Below are 21,838 nucleotides of genomic sequence, written 5' to 3'. Positions count from 1 at the left end.
CCCAGCGAAGAGGAGGTGTTGGACGACCGTGGGGGGCTGAGAGAGACTGGACTGGTGGTAGGTGGATTTGACATTTGCTGCAGCTGACATGAAAATGATTAAAATAAAGCATTAACAGCGATGCTGTTCACTTTGGGCCGAGTTTGAAGTCTCCGTGGAGATAAAGAGAGAGTGAAGGCAGCCGTTTGTCATGAGAGCCGTTATGAGAAGTCATCATTGCTTTGGCTGGCAGCTAGCTCGTTAGCCTGCTGTGAGCTGCAGCAACAACAACTGCTGAGCAGAGCTGTCCGATATCTGTAGCGGTGAGTGTAAATTCCCAGTTTTTACACTTTAATACCGCTTTTACAAGTTTTGTTTAACCATTTAACCCTCAGGTTTGTCTGACACAAGTGGACTTCACGTGTGATCTTAAAAGCAGGCTAATTTGCCTGTTGGCTAAAAAAAGATTCAGGTGAATTTGCCAGGTTTCTGTCAGTCGACTTGTTTTTGGACGTCCTGCTCTTCATAAACTTCTTCTGGTCCTTTTTCTGTCACTTAAGTTGATATTTTTTGTGAGAAAACAGCAGCACATCGGCATGTGTGAAGTTCAGTTTGTAGTCGATAAGACACGTTCAGTTAGTGACTTGTTGTGTATATTTGCCTGTCGGTTGAGGTCAACGTGGAGCTAAAATTAACACGCTTATTTAGTGCAGCGCTAAACTTTTAATGTAACATTTCAGTACTGGAAGCACCAATGACCCCGAAATAATGCCTGTAAAAACATGACAAATGAAATGAAAAACATTCCGAAACTTTTTTTGTTAAGAAATTTTCTGATGTATGGTATTTCATGTGAAAAATGACGAGTCAGGCTTTCCTTTGTTTCTGTCAAAGTCAAAGTGGCTCCAGAGGACACATGCTCCTTGTCTCTGTACTGATTACCTCTTTCACGTGGACTGAACACCAACACATCCTGCATTTTTATATGAGATACAGACTTTGGCTGACACGGGGAACCCATATTTGTTTCACATAGATTACGTATCAACGTGTCCTTCATGTGTCTATCTTTATTTTGGGGCCTTCAGATGCTCATGCATGCTGTTTGTGTCTCCTCCTCCTCCTCCTCCTCCTCCTCACCACCCTTCATTCCCTCAGTGTTGACCTTTAGCCCAAATGAAGCAGCCACACTTGGCTCTCATGTCAGCTGTCACGGACAACCTGTTCAGTGGACGCTGGCTGGGAAACGCAGCCTGTTGGGACCTGCTGGCATAGTGAACTACATAAATGTCCTGATCTGCTGATTTATAGGACTCAAAGTCAATAAGAGTTTGAACATGACTGTGCAAATTTTATAATGACAATAAAGGCATTCTATTCTATTAATGAATGCTCATGGCATGATTTTAATTGATTTGCAGATCTGCAGATTTACAGAGTCCAGCTTTGCTCTGGTATGAAAATAAGCCTTTCTACCTGTTTTCTCTCGTGTTTTTTGAAGTTGAGCCTACTGGTCTTATCTCAAATTACCCAGCATGCACTGTCCTGAGAAGGCTTCTGACCTCTGATCAGCTCAGGAGAAATGTCTTCAGACAAGAATAGTTCACAGACGGCAATGTAACGCAGCATTAAGTTGTCTTCATCTCCATTTTGACCGAGGACGAAAAGTCTTGCAATTATAATCCAGCCAATGAATTTTTGAGGCCGATATCAATGAATAACATTTTTAAAGAATCTGCTTATATATTGGCAGATAGTCAATGTTTTACATCCACATAAAGGTTCCGTGTATAGGATTTAGTGGCATCTAGGGGTGAGGTTGCAGATTGCAACCAGCTGAATACTCCTCACCTCACCCTCCCCTATCAGGGCCATTAAAGATAAAAGTCCAGTGTTTGGTTTGTCCATTCTGGGCTTCTGTAGAAACATGGCAGTGCAACATGGCGGTCTTTGTGGAAGAGCGCTGTCTCTGTAGACATAAAGAGCTCAATCTAAGGTAAAGACAACACTATGATTCTTATTTTCAGGTGATTATACACAAACTTATAAATATTAGGTTCCATTTCAGCCAATAGATCCCCCAAAATCCAACACACTGGACCTTTAAGGTAAACACACATTTTTTTTTTTTAAGGATCCGTGAAATTTGGTGTTAAGGAATATAATATAATATGTATTAGAATTATCAATAATCAATTCTTAACTTAAATGCCACACAAACTGTTATTGTGGGGTGCAGGAGATGCCCCATGATGATCTTTTGCTGACTTACGATGCCTGTCTTATGTGAATGATAATGTATTTTGTTGTTGCAGTCTCAGGAGGATGTCTGTCAATGCTCCCATTTGCAGTTTTGGGATTAATCCTATGGATATTGTTGCTACTGTGGAGGATTAATACCAAGACAGCAGCGATGCCCGTGAAAGGAGAGGAATCTCCATCTGGCTGTGGTCCACCTGCAGCCGAGGAGGACGTGCCTGCTACACAAGCCCCTGATCCAGGCGAACGTTGCCTGTCAACAGCCCCTACTACCTCAGCACACAATGGGGATTACAGTCCTCAGGCCAGCAGTGCCTCTGCCGCTCTTGATGTCACAACAGTGGACACTGAGACTCTGCAGGCGTCCTCTGGGGTAAATTCAGAAAAGCCGTCGTTGTTGCCGACCACCCAGAAACCATCCAAATCCAATGCGCCGATGCTCAGCTCAGGGCCTGAGGCGAGGGAACGCCTCAAGTTCATTCTCGGAGCATCGGAGGATAACTCTTCAGACGAGGAACCTCTGGTCACCAAACCTCCAAGCGGTGCGTCTCAGCCGCTGACCTCCACCAGCAAAGCTTCTCCCCAGCGGGACTCCTCTGTGGTGCAAAAACCCAGCTCCTCAGGCATCAAGTAAGACCTTGTTTGTCTTTAAGTGAATTTAATGACAATTATCGAGGGTCAGGCATGTTTTCATCACGTGACATCATGTGACTACGCATTGGTGAAAAACCTGGTCTGGAGGTTGTAACTCTGACATTTGACACGTCACACATGCCAAATATCAGTCTGAATATAAGCTGAGCTGTTATGTGTGGTCATGCTGGCGATATGTGCGATATGTTCTGCTCCTGCTTGCCCTGTCTCCACAAGCTGTGCGTTATCACCTGACTGCATCGAGTTGACCTGTGTTATTGTCGCATGCCAAACAGCCCGGCTCTATTATTGGAACAAGAGCATGAACCAAATGACTTTGAGAACTGTGGAGTCACTCTAGGTCGCAACACAGCAAACAAAAGCACTTTTGAATCCTCCATCGATTTATATTTTTTACCTTTTTATTTACGCTCTGCATGGTGGGGAGTTATTTTTATATCCAGCGATGTTATATGATATGATCGTGGGTCAGAGGGGTTGTTTGGTGCACCCAGCTATATGTTCAACCTGACATGTTTAGACTGACTCATCAAAATGCATCAAGCTGTGTGTGCTAGCAGGACTTGTGGGAAACATTATGAAGGGGAGAAAGGTAAGAAAATTCCTTTCCCTGAATGTCAGTTTTAGAAGCATCTGCCTTCAGTTAGGTGAATAGTTTTGTCAGCAGAAGAAAATGCACTTTTGAAAAACGTTGTTGTGCGTACATGAAGGTTTCAGTCTTGGCTACACATGCTGCCTGGATACTAGTTGCTTTCTTTTAGAAATGAAGTAGAATGAGCACTTTTGTCCGGCTGTTGGCCATGCCTCTGTGCATGTCTGGAACAAACAGGCTGTGATCTGTCACAGGGGATCTGTAGATTATTTTGCTGCTAATGTGGGAGGGGAGAGAAGAGGAAGCGCCCGAGAGGGGCATTTTGGAGACGGTGCTTTGTTTTGGTGTTAGATTTTGAAATCTGCTTCACTGCTAACGCACGTTGGACAGTTAAGTCGGCCATAAAATGGAGGGAAGCGGCTTGTTCCCATATCTCCTTAGGTAAGGGCCATTAAAAGTTGGATGCCGTTCTCTGTAACTTGATACTTTTGCTGCAGTGTTGATTGTGTGCACAGTTATCACATGCTTGCAGCAGCAGAAAGAATGGAAACACGCAGAATGATAACTTTGTACCAAAGTAGCAGAGATAATGGTGCGACTTCTGCAGACATGTTTATGAACAGGAAGGTTCGCTCATGTGGCCATACTGTGGTTATGTAACTGAACAGAGCATGTCTTGGCACAGGCAAGTTTGAGGAAATTAAAAAAACACTCCGACAGTGTGTAGTCTGCGGAGCAGGGAAGTGTTAAACAGACCAGAATAACTTTGCCCTTATGAAGCAGTACAGTAATGAGCTAGCGTGTTTTCACAAAAGTTCGACTCCTTTTAGTCTGTAAGTCATGTTTAAGCATAGATACTCAGTGTTTGTTCAGTAAAGTTCATGTCAGTTAAAGTAAACTCTGCACTGTCATGCCTCATGTCCCGGAAAACAATCAGAAAGTGGATCAGGAGTGCATGACACTACGAAAGGTTATCAAAAACTAGCTCAATAACAGAGCGCAATCTGTATTTCCTGAGCGAACAGCACTTTAGAGGAGTTAAGTTTAAAGTTCATATCTGCTCAGACAGAATTGCACTCTAACTTCACCGTAGAGCTGCTGGTGTCGCACAGCTGGCTCTCAGTGTCATCTTAACATGGGACGGAGGGTCTGTGAAGTGGGTTGTGGTGCAGTTGTGACAAGACTTTGGAATTAACGCAGTATGAGCCAGCTGATAGTCATGGTATGTGAAATTATCTACACGTATTGCAGTATTTGTTGAAATTGAGTCTCGCAAAACACGGAAAAGTTGCCTTGAGTGTGTTGTCTTAATGTAAACAGTGTTCGTATACTGGTGGAAGTCAGATTATAAAGGATCTCAAACAGACCGTAAAGTTCAGCTGTGAATTAAGCTTAACTACCCTTTTTAATCTTTTAAGAGTCTGTAATCAAACTGTAAACCAGGTGAGATGATGCACTTTTATAAGAAAAATATGGAGCTTGTGATTCTAAAACCAAGCTTGTTCTGTTGTGCGGTTACATGATTACATTGACTTTGACAGTCAGATAGCAAAGTGGCACATTTCACTGCTCGTGAAGCTAATTGTTGATTGTTAGAGTGAGGAAAGACTCATAGACTCCATTATTGATCTTTATGATGATAAAGATGACCAACTTTCCTGATGACCAACCGCCGGTTCCCTGTTGGATCATATCAAGCCTGTTGCGATGAATGTGGCGTTTGGTTTGACGGAGATTTAAGTTTTGAGCAGCACACCACAGAGACTGTGCAGTCGTGTTCGTATCGTTGTTTTCAAAGACAGACACCTTTTAGTACGCCTCCATCTCATCACAGCTAGGTTACTGTGACAGCCGTTTTATTCTCCTGAACCAAAAATCCATCGATCGATTTACTTTCAGGGCTCTTCATGGCCACTCTTCCTGCTGTATCTCTAATTTCTTAGTCCGGTATGCGTCGGTGCGTACCTTTAGATCCTCGGGCAGAGGTCTTTTGTGTGTTCCACAGGCCCGTCTGAAATCAGAAGGGGACAGAGCGTTTTACAGTCGTATTTTCTTTTAAAACTTAATGATTTAATGGCTTATCTGTCTGTTTTGCTGTGTCCGTGAAGTAACATTGATGTTGAAAAGTGCTCTATAAATAAATCTTTACTATGTAGCGTAACCTCACAGCACTACATGAATATCCTGATCTGTTATAATCACAGGAAGCATGAAGGATGTAGGTCAAATCCAATTAATCCCACGTCATTGAAAATAACCTCGAATTAAAGATAATGAAATCTTGAACTTCACAGTGTAAATCACAAGTACTCAGACATTTAAACACCAAAGTAATGAAAAGTGTGGATTGTTGCCTGTTTTATTGGTCACACTTTATATTAAGTTACACATATTCACCATTAATTAGTGGCTCATTAGCATGTATAGTAGTGGCATACTGGCTCTTTGTTAGTCATTATAGAGCACTTACCGACGCCTTATCCTTTGGTTTAGGGGTTCAGGGTATTAAGGGGACGACTTAGGTTATTGAAATTGGAATTTATGTACAGCAACTTCCTTAGTATCAATAAGTATTGATTAGGAAGTTATTTAGGGAACCCTCTAAGTTGTAAGATATGCTCATGCAGAATAAGGCATTAACAAGTGCTTTATAATAACTAATAATGGGCTAATGTGCTTCTAATATACCTTCCAATTACTAGTTAGTAGTGTGTGTACCTTAACATAAAGTGTTACTGTTTTATCAGTTATTACTATTGTAAATGTTGGACAGCCCTTTTGCCCGATTGGGTGACAGCACGATCTGTCTGAATGATGACACATTCACCGTTTATTGTCTGCTGTGCCGAGCACCCGATAAAAAAGCACACGGAGAGTGATAACAAAGAGCTAATTTCTGTGATTTGTTGCCCTTCTCTGTCAACTGTTTTCTGTGAAGAGCAGCAGTACGTGCAGTTTTGAAGATAAGGTCAGGAGTAACTGGGCTGGTCTGGTCCACAGTCTGTCTTCACCTGTTGGAGAGAGACTGAACTTTGACTTGAGTTTTTGATTTTCTGCGCTGTTGTTCTCTTGTTGTCAGTCCAGCAGTTCGTGACTCACACTGATGTGTAGCTTTTTACCACTCTGACTGTACAGAAGCACTGCGGCCTGTAGCTCTTACACCTGCTCGGGTCGTGGCGCTTTGGGGGATGATAGGCAGCCTGCAGTCTCCTGGATTATTTAATTGGTGTTGCAGCTAATATACAGAACAGAATACACCCGAGTAATTGTGTTTTGCTGTGTTATTGTGCGAGACAGCTAACCCTGAGCTTTCCACTGCAGGTCTAGCATGTCTGGTCTTCACTTGGTAAAAAAAGGACGCGAACACAGAAAGATGGATCTACAGAGGGACTTCACTGTGGCCTCTCCTGCTGAGTTTGTCACCCGGTTTGGTGGCAACCGCGTCATTGAAAAAGTAAGAATCAAAGTCCCTTCCTCTACTTTCGAATCTTTTTTTTTTTGATTGCTTAATGACATTGCAGCATTTTCCAATTCCTGTTTCTGCTACAGGTGCTTATAGCGAACAACGGGATAGCTGCAGTCAAATGTATGCGTTCTATCCGTCGCTGGTCCTACGAAATGTTTCGCAATGAAAGGACCATCCGCTTTGTGGTCATGGTAACGCCTGAAGACTTGAAAGCTAATGCAGGTCAGTACCATTGTGAGCTTGATACTGATAATGATACATTTCATGATGTAGCACATTTTCAGTGAATTCAAAGTGATTCCCTGAAAGATTGCACAGAGGAGGTTGTTATATGTTCCTCTTTTTTCCCTTGTAGAATACATTAAAATGGCAGACCATTATGTTCCTGTGCCCGGTGGTCCCAACAATAACAACTACGCCAACGTAGAGCTGATAGTGGACATTGCTAAAAGAATCCCAGTGCAGGTACTCTTCCCCATTTATCTAAATAACCGTGCTCTTTCTGTTAATTACAAGAACATCTTTGTTCAATGATCACGTCTGTGTGAATCACTGTTAACAGGCTGTGTGGGCTGGATGGGGTCATGCCTCAGAAAATCCCAAACTGCCTGAGCTGTTGAACAAAGCAGGAATAACATTCTTAGGTAAAGTCCAGTCTGAAGCTGCAGAACCTTCACTTTATTTAGATTTGATTTATTGGTAGGTAGCTGTCAGGTCTCGTTTTTAACCGCCTGCTCTTCTCTCAGGGCCGTCCAGTAAGGCCATGTGGGCTCTCGGGGATAAGGTGGCGTCCTCTATTGTGGCTCAGAGTGCTGACATTCCCACACTACCGTGGAGCGGATCAGGTGATGCTGTACTTCCCACACTGTCTCAGTTCACAGAATGTATAGTTACACAATCTGTACTGTAGCTGTGATGTGGGTAGTCTTAAAGTTCAGGTTTGTGCAGCTGTATGGAGTGAATACAGCGTTCTCCTGTTTTAACGTTGTGTGTCTCGGTGCTCCAGGTCTGAGAGTGGACTGGCTAGAGGAGGACCAAAGATTGGGCAATGTAATCAGCGTTCCTCCAGAGGTCTACACAAAGGGCTGTGTTCAGGATGTAGATGATGGGCTGGCTGTAAGCTTATTTAATTATTTCCACATCTTTGCTTCTTTTTTCCCCAAATTGTTCCCTTCAAGCAACTGTCTTTTGCTAATTTTTGTTTTATGTGGTGTTTCTTTGCAGGGGGCTGAGAGAATTGGCTATCCGGTTGTTATCAAGGCCTCTGAGGGTGGAGGTGGAAAGGGCATCCGTAAAGTAGAAAGTTCAGAGGATTTCCCAAGTTTCTTTAGACAGGTTTGTGTCATCACATTTTACAGTTTCTGATGCTTTGCTTATTTGTAATTTGGACCTCACCTCACTTTTTTGCAGTTGAATTGAATGATGTAAGTCTTAACAGCTGACATGTTTTGTGTGTTGTTTGAGTGCAGGTTCAGACAGAGGTGCCCGGCTCGCCTATTTTCATCATGCAGCTCGCTCAGCACGCGAGACACCTCGAGGTTCAGATACTGGCTGATGAGTATGGAAACGCCATCTCTCTGTTTGGACGAGACTGCTCCATCCAGAGGAGGCACCAGAAGATCATAGAGGAGGCGCCTGCCACCATAGCCGCTCTCTCCACATTCGAACAAATGGAACGGGTCAGTTTACGTCACTGCATGCACTCGTTTTCCCACTCTAATGAACTCGGGTTGACATTCTCCTCTTTCTGGCCAGTATGCTGTGCGACTGGCCAAGATGGTGGGCTACGTGAGTGCAGGTACTGTGGAATATCTCTTCTCTGAAGACGGAAGTTTCCATTTCCTGGAGCTGAATCCTCGCCTGCAGGTGGAACATCCCTGCACAGAGATGATCGGAGATGTAAACCTGCCAGCTGCCCAGCTTCAGGTAAGCCTCTGTCAGCGGACACAAAGAGGAATAATTACACCGCAGCCAACTATAGCCAGAGATCCAACCCCTTCATTTTAACTCAGTGTTTCATCTTCGATAGATTGCGATGGGCATCCCCCTTCATAGAATTAAGGACATCCGCTTGCTTTATGGAGAATCTCCGTGGGGTGACACCATCATTAACTTCGAAAATCCAGAGTGCACGCCAAGTCCAAGAGGGCACGTCATAGCTGTTCGGATCACCAGTGAAAACCCTGATGAGGTACAGCTCGAATTTATCACAACTGAAAACACGGTTTTGTAAAGTGCTGTTAATGTGCCCCTCTGACTTATCGTCCTCGCTCACAGGGGTTCAAGCCCAGTTCAGGCACCGTGCAGGAGCTGAACTTCCGCAGCAGTAAAAATGTCTGGGGTTATTTCAGCGTGGGGGCAACTGGTGGCCTGCATGAGTTTGCAGATTCCCAGTTTGGACACTGTTTCTCCTGGGGCGAGAACCGTGAAGAAGCCATTTCGTAAGCCTCTTTCTTTGTTCTAATGATATCAGATCTTTAGCAATTATAACTTTCGGGTATCGACTCTGAGGCAACAGCCAATCAACACGATATCTGCTCTAATGTTGTAACAGCGCATGATGTAATAAATGACCTGCCAGTGATATAATAAAATCTTAAAAGACAAATATGCAGTGTACTTTTGCAACTAATGCAAGTACTCTGTACTTGATATGTAATTGTTTATGTAATGTAGGTTGAATTGTGAAATAATGTAGAATTTATAATGTAATAACATGAAGTTAAAACATAGGATAATGTGTTTATCAGGTGTCATGTTTTCCATGTGCTTCAGGAACATGGTGGTGGCTATGAAGGAGCTTTCCATCAGAGGTGACTTCAGGACCACAGTTGAATACCTCATTAAGCTTCTGGAGACAGAAAGCTTCAGAAACAATGACATCGACACTGGCTGGCTGGATCATCTCATTGCAGAGAAAGTGCAGGTAGATTATGCCATAAATCCTGACACTTCCAGGTACTTTGTCACTGATTCAGTGTGTCGTTTCTTTGTTTCATGAAGCCACATGCTCTTCCTACAGGCTGAGAGACCGGAAACCATGCTGGGAATTGTTTGTGGGGCTTTGCATGTTGCTGATGCAAGCTTTCGAAAGAGCATGTCCAACTTCCTGCATTCACTGGAAAGGTCAGGAGACAAAGTCCCTTCTCACTGAAGTCTGACTGCATTTCTTGATGTATGTTTATATGATTGACTCATAAAAAAATCATCTTCTGCATCTGTAGAGGCCAAGTTCTGCCTGCAGCCAGTCTCCTGAACTCTGTCAACGTAGACCTCATATATGAAGGAGTCAAGTACTGCCTCAAGGTATCAACTATGTTCCCTTCACACACTTTGCTGGCTTGACTCAACTTCTTGCCTTTTTTAATCAATACATTATTACTACTGCTGCCTGCAGGTGGCTCGACAATCCCCAACAACTTATGTCATCATCATGAATGGCTCCAACATTGAGATAGATGTCCACCGGCTGAGCGATGGTGGCCTCCTGCTGTCCTATGACGGCAGCAGCCACACCACCTACATGAAGGAGGAAGTGGACAGGTAAGACCTTTTAAATCTGTGCATGTGGATACATCTGTTTGTTTTACTCCTTTTTTACTCCTCCGTGCAGGTGACAGCCATGGCTGGGGGCATTATGTTTTCATCCATCCACATGTTTCAATTTCATCCACACAGCTACCGCATCACTGTGGGCAACAAGACTTGTGTATTTGAGAAGGAGAAGGATCCCACGGTGCTGAGGTCACCCTCTGCTGGTAAACTGCTGCAGTACATAATTGAGGATGGAGGTCACGTCTGTGCAGGAGAGACCTACGCAGAGATTGAGGTGAATGGGGTAACGTGGATTTCTTGAGGTGTCCGTCGTGCTGTGTCTTTTTGTGTTTTGTTGACTGGCTGTTTGTGCTGTGATTTCAGGTGATGAAGATGGTGATGACACTGACTGTGCAGCAGTCTGGTTGTATCTACTTTGTCAAAAGACCTGGAGCAGTTCTGGTGCCTGGCTGTGTGATGGCACATATGGACCTGGATGACCCCAGCAGTATACATCCAGTACGTGAATGAACAATCACAGCATAAAGTGCATAAATTGTTCTCTTAAAGTACTATATGTAAGAATGTGAAGCAACTTCCGTGTATTAATTGCTTTGTATTGCCAATGTGTGAATGGAACTTAAAAAATAAGACCTTCTCCGAGTTCACAGCCTGCAAACTGATTTCTGTGTAAATGACCCAGCATGTCTTTTCCGAGAAAGTCCAAAGGACGTGACATTACGCATGTGTCTGATAGCCTTGCCTCTCCTTGGAATCTGTTTTCCTTCTCCTCTGGTTGTAGGTGGAGCTCAACACGGCCATACTGCCACCCCAGCAACCACTGCCCATTGTTGGGGAAAAGCTTCACCAGGTGTTTCACAGTGTGCTGGAAAACTTGGGTAAAGTCATGGATGGCTACTGCCTTGAAGAGCCCTACTTCAGCAGCAAGGTACATAGCAGGACTTCTGCCACTACAGATTCTTAAATATCATGAATTTTATTAATTATATGTGCACGTTCATGTCTGCAGCTGAAACAGTGGGTGGCTACGCTGATGAAGACTTTAAGGGACCCCTCGCTGCCACTGCTGGAACTCCAGGAGATCATGACAAGTGTGGCCGGTCGCATTCCTTCCAGTGTGGAGAAAGATATCCGTAAAGTCATGGCCCAGTACGCAAGCAACATCACCTCAGTCCTCTGCCAGTTCCCCAGTCAAAGGGTGAGAGACGTATTGTGACATACTGCTGGCTGAAGTTCTTTAAACACAAATAATCTCTGTTGTCATTATCATATGATGATGTTTCCCTTCATTTATTCTAGATTGCAAATGTTCTAGACAGCCATGCAGCAACCCTGCAGAGGAAGGCTGACCGAGAGGTGTTCTTCATGAACACTCAGAGTATCGTTCAGCTGGTGCAGAGGTTAGTTTTTCTTTTTCTACAGCAGTGCATAACTTACATATTGATATTGATATTGCATTTATTGACTCGTGTTTGAATACGTCTGGTCCAGGTACCGCAGTGGAATTCGTGGTTATATGAAGTCTGTGGTTCTCGATCTGCTGAAGCGATACCTGCAAGTAGAGATGCAGTTTCAGCAAGGTGACATTAATACACTCTACTTTAAATGGAAACTCCAGATCTCCAGGTCTGTTCATCACAGTTAACTGCATTTTACTCTTGTTGTCACAAACAGCTCACTATGATAAGTGTGTTATCAACCTGAGAGAGCAGCACAAACCTGACATGAGTCCTGTGCTCGAGTACATCTTCTCTCATGCCCAGGTCTCCAAGAAGAACATCCTCGTCACAATGCTCATAGTAAGGTGTTCATCAACCTCAACACTGCCATGGATTAATTAAAGAATCGCCCAAGTCTTGGGGTTTAATGAAAGACACGTTGTGTGCTGTGTAGGATCAGCTGTGTGGAAGGGATCCCACGCTGGCAGACGAGCTGATGGCCATTCTGAACGAGCTCACGCAGCTCAGCAAGATGGAGAACTCAAAGGTGGCCTTAAGAGCCAGACAGGTAACGTCTCAGACTGCCCACATCTCAGCTAAATACTGTTCTGTCTGATGTGAATATATTGTTTAATCAAAGCTTACAGGGTGCCTCTAGGTCAAGTCTGTATAGACTTGATAATATAGATTTTTTTTAACTTGTCATAGGTCTTGATTGCCTCCCATTTACCATCATACGAACTGAGGCACAACCAGGTGGAGTCCATCTTCCTGTCAGCCATCGACATGTACGGCCACCAGTTTTGTCCAGAAAACTTGAAGGTTAGGCTCGTGTGGAGAAAATATCATTGCAATCATCAATTTTCAGCAGCTGGAATATCAAATGAATGTTTTTTTTCCTTTGGCACAGAAACTCATTCTCTCTGAAACCTCCATTTTTGATGTTTTGCCAAATTTCTTCTATCACTCCAATCAAGTCGTCTGCATGGCTGCCTTGGAGGTACGGTCAGTGGATTCACGCTTAGGACGCTCTTCTGCATGCTTATCTTCACTGATAATGACTTGTACTGTCTTGACTCTCAGGTGTACGTGCGCAGAGCTTACATCGCCTACGAGCTCAATAGCATCCAGCATCACCAGCTGCATGATGGAACGTGCGCTGTGGACTTCCAGTTCATGCTGCCATCATCGCATCCAAACAGGTAACAGGTTTTCCTCACTAAGATACCCCGCACAGACTCAGGTGAGCAACACATGGTTGCCTAATTCTTGAATAAGTGGTGAATCACTACCACCTCCAAAATTGGACGGATATTCCCTCAACACTGACTTGATAGAGTAATAAGGATGAATCGATAAAATAGTTACCCTGCACCCAGTGGTGCAGGTGGGGAGCGGCCTATAAACTGCTTCTGTAACTGTGCTTTTGGCTAACTTTGAATGCAGAATGGTTTTACCCTCTTGACATTAATGTGAATGTGCATAGCTTCTTGAGAAGTGCTTTGACCTAATCACAATTCCCTGAGGTAGAGGTACGTTTTGAGCATCCATTGCTGATATTCACCTGTCAATCATCTTATTTCAGAGGGAGCAGCCCTACTCTGAACAGGTAGAGTAAAGCTCCTCCCAAACCAGCCAAACCAGCTGACTGTGTGTACGTCTCACAGTGATGCATGTCTAATGCACTGTGTTGCTTTTTTCCTTCTGTCCTGTGAAACCAGAAAGATTTGCATAAGGACTCTTCTAACAAGTCCTTCTTAATTCACTTTTTTACCTGAGCCTCTCCATGTTTTATGGGTTTTTTTTTTTTGCTTCTTTCAAATTGTAAAGCAATAATGAGCTTTTTGAGAGGTAGATCTTTTATTTATTCAACATTCCTCTTAAAAACTTCATGCCTGCGACTTTGCTGACTGCTGCCAAATGGGGAGCCTGTCTTCTCCAGCATTAAATTTTCATTCTTGAATTGCATCTCAATCAGATCCAGTAACACTTGCTCTTGAAAACAATTGGTAATTTCCTTCACATAAATTGACTGTATGTAATTGTAATTGGAAATGAGGGTGGTCTTTTTTTGTGAAATAGTAGAGAACATCGAGACTGGCTTTAATTGCTCTCTGTATGAATATCTGTACTTTTGGCTGTTCAGTGTTTTTTTGCAAAAGCAAACCTCTCCATGTGATCACTCAGTGGTCCAGTCTTTGCTGTCACTGACTGCTTGTGTCTCTCATTTTCAGGGTTCCTGTGCCAGTCAATGGATCAGGCCAGTTTAAAATGAGGCGGCAGAGCAGTGAGCTCTTCCTGGAGGGATCCTTTTCTCCACCCTGCCAGCGCATGGGCGCCATGGTGGCTTTTCAATGCTTTGACGACTTCAAAAGGTCAATTTAAAGTAAAAGTTATGCAGATCGAGACAAAAGTCAGTTATTGCCTGTTATTGATATGTTTCCTTTTCTTTTGCAGGAATTTTGATGAAGTTCTCTCCAGCTTTGCAGAACCACTCTTGGAGAATACTCCATTCTCAGAGGCCTGCTCCGGTATCTACGAGGAGGAGACCTGCAAGGTGAGCGCTGTGGGTGTGTGAAGGTCACTGGCTTATCAATAAAAAAACTGTTTTCATCTGTGTCTCCGCGGCCACTGATTACTCCTTCATCCCCCGCAGAATACGAGGGAGAACCCAATCCATATCATTAATGTGTCCATAAAGACAGCAGACACTGAAGATGACGATGTCTTGGTTACAGCCTTCACTGCCTTTGCCCAGTCAAAGGTTAGCTTCCTCACCTACAACCCCACTCTCAAAAAAGTTGGGACGCTGTGTAACACGTAGATATAACCAGAGTGCTATTATTTCCAAACGAGCTGTGTGTTTTTATGTTTCGCACAGCGTCCCAACTTTCTTTAGAATCAGGCTTGTAGTTTCTTATGACTGATTCTTGTGAGTGTGAGCTGTGGTTTCAGTTTTTTATAGTTGAATTGAAAATGGTGATTGATGTTTTTACAGAAAGCTGTCCTCTTTGAGTATGGAATCAGGAGAGTCACATTTTTGATTGCACAGAAGGTAATTCAACAACAAGTACACTGTTTTCATTAGTCCCACTGTGTCAGTGGCCATAGATGGTTCTCACTCTTCAATGTTTTTCACCAAAGTTCAGCTTGTCTTTTTTTATGTGCAGCAGATCACAGATGCAAAAAGATCTATATATGGTGCTATGTCGATTGCAGTTGTTATCTGATTATTTTTATTCTGACTTCATTTCAACAGAGAGAATTTCCCAAGTTCTTCACTTTCAGAGCAAGAGATGGGGTAAGTTTTTTTCAGCACAACTTAATGTGTCATCACGTGCTGCCGTCTGAGGAGATGATGACAAATCTGCACCTCTCCTCAGTTCCAGGAAGATCGTATTTACCGTAATCTGGAGCCGGCTTTAGCGTTTCAGCTGGAGCTCAACCGCATGAGGAACTTTGACCTGACAGCTGTTCCCTGTGCCAACCACAAGATGCACCTCTACCTCGGTGCTGCTCGTGTGCAGGAGGGGGCAGAAGTCACAGATTACCGCTTCTTCATACGAGCTATTATCCGCCACTCAGATCTCATTACAAAGGTCAGCAGAGCAACTGTAAAGTACAACTCATCGAGTCATAAAAAATACACTGTTTATAGACTGTTTCCTCATAGTGATAGGCTTATGATTGCGTGATTAAAGGGAATGTTGTTAATAGTTGGTTAGTGCTAATGTTTTTTTGGTGATGAAATCTTTTTTTATACACAACCAGGAAGCCTCCTTTGAATACCTTCAGAATGAGGGAGAACGTCTTCTGCTGGAGGCCATGGATGAGTTGGAGGTGGCCTTCAGTAACACCAGTGTCCGCACAGACTGCAACCACATCTTCCTCAACTTCGTCCCCACTGTCATTATGGACCCCTCTAAAGTCAGTGTCCAGCACATTATGTCTGAAATCCACATTCATTGAACTGACAGTACAAACAGGCTTCTATTCAGACATCTGCAAGTATATCCAGATTTATTTCTCAGTGTCTTTTAAACATCTTTTTCCTCCTCTTGGGACCCTCAGATCGAGGAGTCTGTTCGCTCCATGGTGATGCGCTACGGCAGCCGTCTTTGGAAACTGAGGGTCCTGCAGGCTGAGCTGAAGATCAACATCCGTCTCACACCGACTGGGAATGCCATTCCTGTCCGCCTGTTTCTCACTAATGAGTCTGGCTATTACTTGGATATCAGCCTGTACAAGGAGGTCACTGACCCAAGTTCTGGACAGGTGAGGACAGGCGACTGAAGTAGCCTCCTTTAAGCATTTCATGAACTCAAAGTGAACCAAAAGATGTGATATGTGGCAGGAGATTTGTTCTGTGTGGTTGTTTTATGGTTGCATTTTCATAGTCAAATGAATCACTGCTTCAGCTCATCATCTTTCCCTTTTCAGATCATGTTCCAGTCATATGGAGATAAGCAGGGTCCTCTGCATGGCATGCTGATCAACACTCCATATGTGACCAAAGACCTGCTGCAGGCCAAGCGCTTCCAGGCTCAAACTCTGGGGACTACATATGTTTATGACTTCCCTGAGATGTTTAGACAGGTCCTGCTGATGCACTGAATTAGATTTATTTCATTTTTTTATGGTCTTAAAGATGTCTGACTCAAACTTAAAATCTTCCTGTAGGCACTCTTTAAGCTGTGGGGTCCAAGTGACAAACACCCTAAAGACGTGCTGATGTGCACCGAACTGGTTCTGGACCCTCAAGGCCGACTCGTGCAGATGAACCGCCTGCCTGGAGACAATGATGTAGGACAGTTTTTAGAGCATTTAGGTCACTGTGCTTTCTCAGTGTGATGATACTAATAACCATTCTTCACCAGGTGGGAATGGTTGCATTCAGGATGAAGATGAAGACTCCAGAGTACCCAGAGGGCAGAGACATCATCGTCATCTGTAATGATATCACTCACATGATTGGCTCATTTGGCCCTCAAGAGGATGAGCTGTTCCTCAAAGCGTCTGAGCTGGCTCGGGCTGAGGGCATCCCCCGCATTTACATCGCAGCCAACAGTGGAGCGCGCATCGGCCTCGCTGAAGAGATCAAACACATGTTCCAGGTGGCCTGGATTGACCCCAATGACCCCTACAAGGTGACCTTTGCAATGTGTTTCTCCTAATATTTGCATTATACACTAATTGAGGAAATGACCACAGGGAATATTGCAGCAATATGTGTGATTCTTATTGTACGTTATTTCCATTTGCCTGTAGGGTTTCAAGTACCTTTACCTGACGCCGCAGGACTACACACGTATCAGCTCCACCAATGCTGTTCACTGTCACCATGTGGAGGAAGGTGGAGAGTCCAGGTACCATAAATCACTGGTTGTCTGCTCTCGTAAAGTAGTAAATTCAGCCTGAAATATCTGGCAGCCCAAACCTGGATCTTTTGGATAATAGAGATTGTTCTTTCTTGGCCTTCATCACTGTTTCAGGTACATCATCACTGACATCATCGGGAAGGACGACGGTCTTGGGGTTGAGAACCTGCGAGGTTCTGGCACCATCGCTGGAGAATCCTCTCATGCTTATGAGGAGATTATTACAATCAGCATGGTGAGAGCGTGGATCTGATTTCTCTGAGTCAGAAGAGCTCACTGAACCTCTTTTCCTGAGTCTCTCTCTTTCTTTTCTTTAATGCTCTTGCAGGTGACATGTCGCGCCATTGGAATCGGGGCCTATCTGGTCCGTTTGGGCCAGAGAGTGATTCAGGTGGAAAACTCTCACATTATCCTGACTGGAGCAGGTGCTCTTAACAAGGTGTGTTGGTGAAAACACAATAATCATTTAAGTCATTAACATTCCTGTTTTTGCGGTCAGTTAAAAAATGTCTTTGGTCATTAAATCCCTGTTTCTGGACAGGTTTTGGGCAGAGAGGTCTACACTTCCAACAACCAGCTGGGAGGGATCCAGATCATGCACAATAATGGAGTCACACACTCCACTGTGCCAGATGACTTCGAGGGCGTCTTCACCATCCTACAGTGGCTCTCTTATATGCCAAAGGTTTGACTGAATGTGTGAAAAGTTCGTGTAGTGTGACTTTTTCAGGTCTATAAAAGTAACTGAGCAACACTTCAGATCACTAACTGTAGTTCTTGTACTCCTTCCAGAACAAACACTCCCCTGTGCCTGTTATATCAACTGCAGATCCAGTGGACAGAGAGATAGAATATATTCCTACAAAAGCACCATATGACCCCCGCTGGATGCTGGCAGGGAGAGCTCACCCCAGTAAGTGTCAAGATAATATGACCTCTGAAAGTGTTGTATTTCATAAATCAGCCTCATTGATTTCCTCTTCTCTGCGTTTGTCCTCGTCTGTAGCGGTGAGAGGCGCCTGGCAGAGTGGATTCTTCGACCACGGCTCTTTCATGGAGATCATGGGGTCTTGGGCTCAGACAGTGGTAGTGGGCAGAGCACGGTAAACTGTTAACGCTCAGTGTGCACACTCTTAAAATATGTGTGTGAGTTAAGTAAGTGCTTTTTAATTGACTGTTAACTCTGTTGACTGAAAACAGTTTAGGAGGAATTCCCCTTGGTGTCATCGCTGTGGAAACACGCACAGTTGAGCTCACAGTCCCAGCAGATCCAGCAAATCTGGATTCAGAATCAAAAGTGAGTGAATTTCACCATCATGTTCTTGATTTGAACAGATTATATCACAGTGTTTAACCTCTGCCCATGTCTGTGTGTGTCCATGTCAGGTTCTGCAGCAGGCTGGCCAGGTGTGGTTTCCAGATTCAGCCTTTAAAACTGCTCAGGCGATTTGTGACTTCAACCGAGAGGGTCTGCCTCTCATGGTGTTTGCCAACTGGAGGGGCTTCTCTGGTGGAATGAAGGGTATAGGATGACTACTAAACTTTACAGAGAGACTGCATCACATGGACCTTTGTTATTAAATTAAAAAAAATCGGTCTGTACCTGTTTTTGCTCTTAGATATGTATGACCAGGTATTGAAGTTTGGGGCCTACATCGTGGACGCCCTGCGTGGTTTCCGGCAGCCGGTACTGGTGTACATCCCACCGCACGCTGAGCTCAGAGGAGGCTCATGGGTAGTGATAGACCCCACCATCAACCCATTGTGTATGGAGCTCTATGCAGACAGGGAGAGCAGGTACATGAATCAGTCATATTTTTCATGGCTACTCTCTGGAGTTCCCAACCTAAGCAACAGGTGTGTGTATGTGTGTGAGAATAACCACTTTCTGCCGTCTTGTCCTCTCCCTTTTGCTGCTTTCTTTGTCCAGAGGTGGTGTGCTGGAGGCCGAGGGTACAGTGGAGATCAAATTCAGGAGGAAGGACCTTCTGAAGACCATGAAAAGACTTGATTCAGTCTATGCTGGTCTGGTTGAGCAGCTAGGTAAAAGCTATTTCTTTCTAAACTCACACAACCACTTGCATCTGTTTTCCTTTATAATTGCAACACAGCTGGATGTTCATAGCCTTACTGGCAAGTCTTCTGTTTTCATCAGCTTCCCTAGAGCTGTCTGACAAACAGTGCAGAGAGCTGGAGACAAAGCTCAAAGCCAGGGAGGAATTCCTGTTGCCCATCTACCACCAGGTGGCAGTGCAGTTTGTGGAGCTCCATGACACCCCGGGCAGGATGCAGGAGAAGGGTGTCATCACTGTGAGTGAGCTCTTCATAAACTCTGTTATAACCGGCAGGAAATAAACTTAATGTAGAGACTGTGTTTAGAGCTTCATTCTTTTAATTTGTGCTGCTGTGCTCTTTGACACCCCGGACAGGATATTTTGGATTGGAAGAATGTGCGGACCTTCTTCTACTGGCGTCTTCGTCGCCTCCTGTTGGAGCAGGTGGTGAAGTGTGAGATTCTGCAGGCCAACAAGGACCTGAGTGATGGGCACATGCAGTCCATGCTGCGACGCTGGTTTGTTGAAACAGAAGGAACAGTCAAGGTATGATTCTGACAGTCAGACACTGCCGTCTCTGCCCAGGAACTAAATGTAATGTAGACAATGTGAATAAACGTCTACAATAAATAAAAATGGTGCAAATGGTAAAAATGGTCCTGTTAATTGCCTTGAAAATGATCAACACTTAGTAATGATCATAACAATGTGTCTAATCAGTCCAGTTCCAGTTCTTGCCTGAACGTGCAGAAGTCATGTGGTTGCTTTAAGCTCTTCATCATTAGAACTGATCAGAGATTTAAAATTGCTCCTGTCCTCTTCTGCAGGCCTACCTCTGGGATAACAACCAGGCAGTAGTTGAATGGCTCGAGAAGCATTTGTCCACGGAAGATGGCGCTCGATCAGCCATCCGAGAGAACATCAAGTACCTGAAAAGAGAAAACACTATGAAACACATCCGCAGGTACGCAGCCACGCTCACGCAGACTTTGTGGCCGATTGGTGTGGTCTTATTTTCATTGCCATAATCTCATCAATGCCAAGAAGTCACGTGTCACATCTTCATAAATCTCACATGATAGACTGAAAGGTTGCACTCCAGCACCAGCCATCAGTTTGGTCATGTTTGTCTAAAATGGCCTAAAGAATTTAATTCTACACTGATATATTATATACTATATATTCATCTCAAGAAGTTTGCACACTTTCTGTCGAGTCCGTTTGATAACTGAATCCTCTCTGAGTTGCATGCTGGGCCTGTAATTCAGTCATGTCATGATATCATGATGGCGGTATGCGACCACAAGCGACAATGCAGCCAACTGAAAGTCCTGTTTTGCAAACCAACTTAGACCAGTTTATTCCAGCATGTTCACAGCTAAGCTTGTGTAATAATTTTCCTCTTGTGCTCTAGCCTGGTGCAGGCCAACCCTGACGTAGCCATGGACTGCATCATCCACATGAGCCACAATATCACTCCATCCCAGAGGGCCAAGCTCTCACATCTGCTCGCAACTATGGACGGCACCAGCACCAGTTAAGCTGAGGGCTTTATCAGGTTATATTATTAAAACGAACAAAAAGCCCTGTTTTTGTTGATTGTACTGTATAGTGAAGAGGGGGAAATGCTTAAGGAGAAAAACACACATGCACAAAGTGACTTATTCCTCAGTGCTTGCACTACAGTGAGCAATCCGTTCCACTGTTGACTGACCGGCAGACAGTTTGTCATTTCAGCTGCTCAGTCCAGGAACTTTCTGGTTCACAAACTCTGAGTGTCACGCACATCTCACCTGGCTTTATTTGTACATAATGGTGTATCAGTGTTAAATTAGCCTTGACAGGCTCTGCACAGTCAGTAGAGGCCAGAGTTCTACAAGCTTCATGAAGTTTGAGACTTCATATCTAGGTGCTGGTTTTCATGTTCAGTTGAAAGTATTAAATATAGACTTTGTGTTCATCTTTGAATGTCGCTCAGACAACTGATCAATTCTTTGATCATTTTACAAAGCAAAAGAAGAATTTTGAGCCATAAAATCATGAAATCAATCAATTCTATATCATTTCTGCATTGGCTGAAATCTTGACATTTTTACCAGTATTGTAATGCAGAATTACAAATCAAGAAGCAGATGAAGTTTTTTCTAATAAGCAGTATCATGAGTGCAGTTATGTGTGTCTGTGCTGCAGGGTTTTTTTTTTGTGATAAGACAATGTTATGAATGAGCAGAGACACTGGATGCAATACTTCTGAGTAATTTTTGTTCATTTTTGTAGGTATATCTCTGATATAATGCAGTAATTTTTAAGACTCAGGTAAAACAATAATTGCCAAAGTGGACCCCCAGCTGATGGCTTAATCTGCCTTACCTCTGATCAAACTGTCAGCGTTTCGTTTGAATGTATAGAAACTCTTTCCTGTGTTCCACCATGTTTGTTAATAAATGTCATTGAGATATTTT

At 43.8% G+C, this 21,838-nt stretch overlaps 1 protein-coding gene across 4 annotated transcripts; it reads left to right on the top strand.

Annotated features, from left to right (window-relative positions):
* Positions 1–24: 24 nt before the first annotated feature.
* Positions 25–21,834, top strand: acacb (acetyl-CoA carboxylase beta). 4 transcript variants are annotated; one of them, XM_076730221.1, is made up of 54 exons: positions 25–57; positions 2,295–2,868; positions 6,806–6,938; positions 7,034–7,172; positions 7,306–7,415; positions 7,513–7,594; positions 7,697–7,795; positions 7,957–8,066; positions 8,175–8,285; positions 8,420–8,629; positions 8,706–8,876; positions 8,980–9,141; positions 9,228–9,391; positions 9,726–9,876; positions 9,973–10,076; positions 10,175–10,256; positions 10,348–10,493; positions 10,629–10,779; positions 10,869–11,003; positions 11,287–11,433; positions 11,515–11,703; positions 11,805–11,905; positions 11,997–12,085; positions 12,180–12,304; positions 12,399–12,512; positions 12,653–12,766; positions 12,855–12,944; positions 13,028–13,146; positions 13,530–13,553; positions 14,179–14,319; positions 14,402–14,501; positions 14,601–14,708; positions 14,943–14,999; positions 15,204–15,245; positions 15,328–15,543; positions 15,716–15,871; positions 16,016–16,219; positions 16,385–16,540; positions 16,625–16,747; positions 16,822–17,091; positions 17,213–17,310; positions 17,437–17,557; positions 17,651–17,761; positions 17,864–18,007; positions 18,115–18,235; positions 18,329–18,425; positions 18,523–18,619; positions 18,709–18,844; positions 18,942–19,119; positions 19,253–19,365; positions 19,478–19,632; positions 19,752–19,922; positions 20,204–20,340; positions 20,791–21,834. In XM_076730221.1, the coding sequence occupies exons 2-54, from the start codon at positions 2,315–2,317 to the stop codon at positions 20,915–20,917; spliced, it is 7,305 nt and encodes a 2,434-aa protein (XP_076586336.1). In that variant the 5' UTR covers positions 25–57; positions 2,295–2,314; the 3' UTR covers positions 20,918–21,834. The 4 variants fall into 4 exon arrangements, with proteins under 4 accessions (XP_076586336.1, XP_076586335.1, XP_076586337.1 ...); XM_076730220.1 differs by having other exon boundaries at positions 33–302; XM_076730222.1 differs by lacking the exon at positions 13,530–13,553 and having other exon boundaries at positions 33–302.
* Positions 21,835–21,838: the final 4 nt, after the last annotated feature.

The sequence above is a fragment of the Chaetodon auriga genome, chromosome 5 (genome assembly GCF_051107435.1).
Source record: "Chaetodon auriga isolate fChaAug3 chromosome 5, fChaAug3.hap1, whole genome shotgun sequence".
In the NCBI taxonomy this organism is placed as follows: domain Eukaryota; kingdom Metazoa; phylum Chordata; class Actinopteri; order Chaetodontiformes; family Chaetodontidae; genus Chaetodon; species Chaetodon auriga.
The sequence above is the reverse complement of the archived record's forward strand: the minus strand, read 5'-3'. Positions and strand labels throughout refer to the sequence as shown.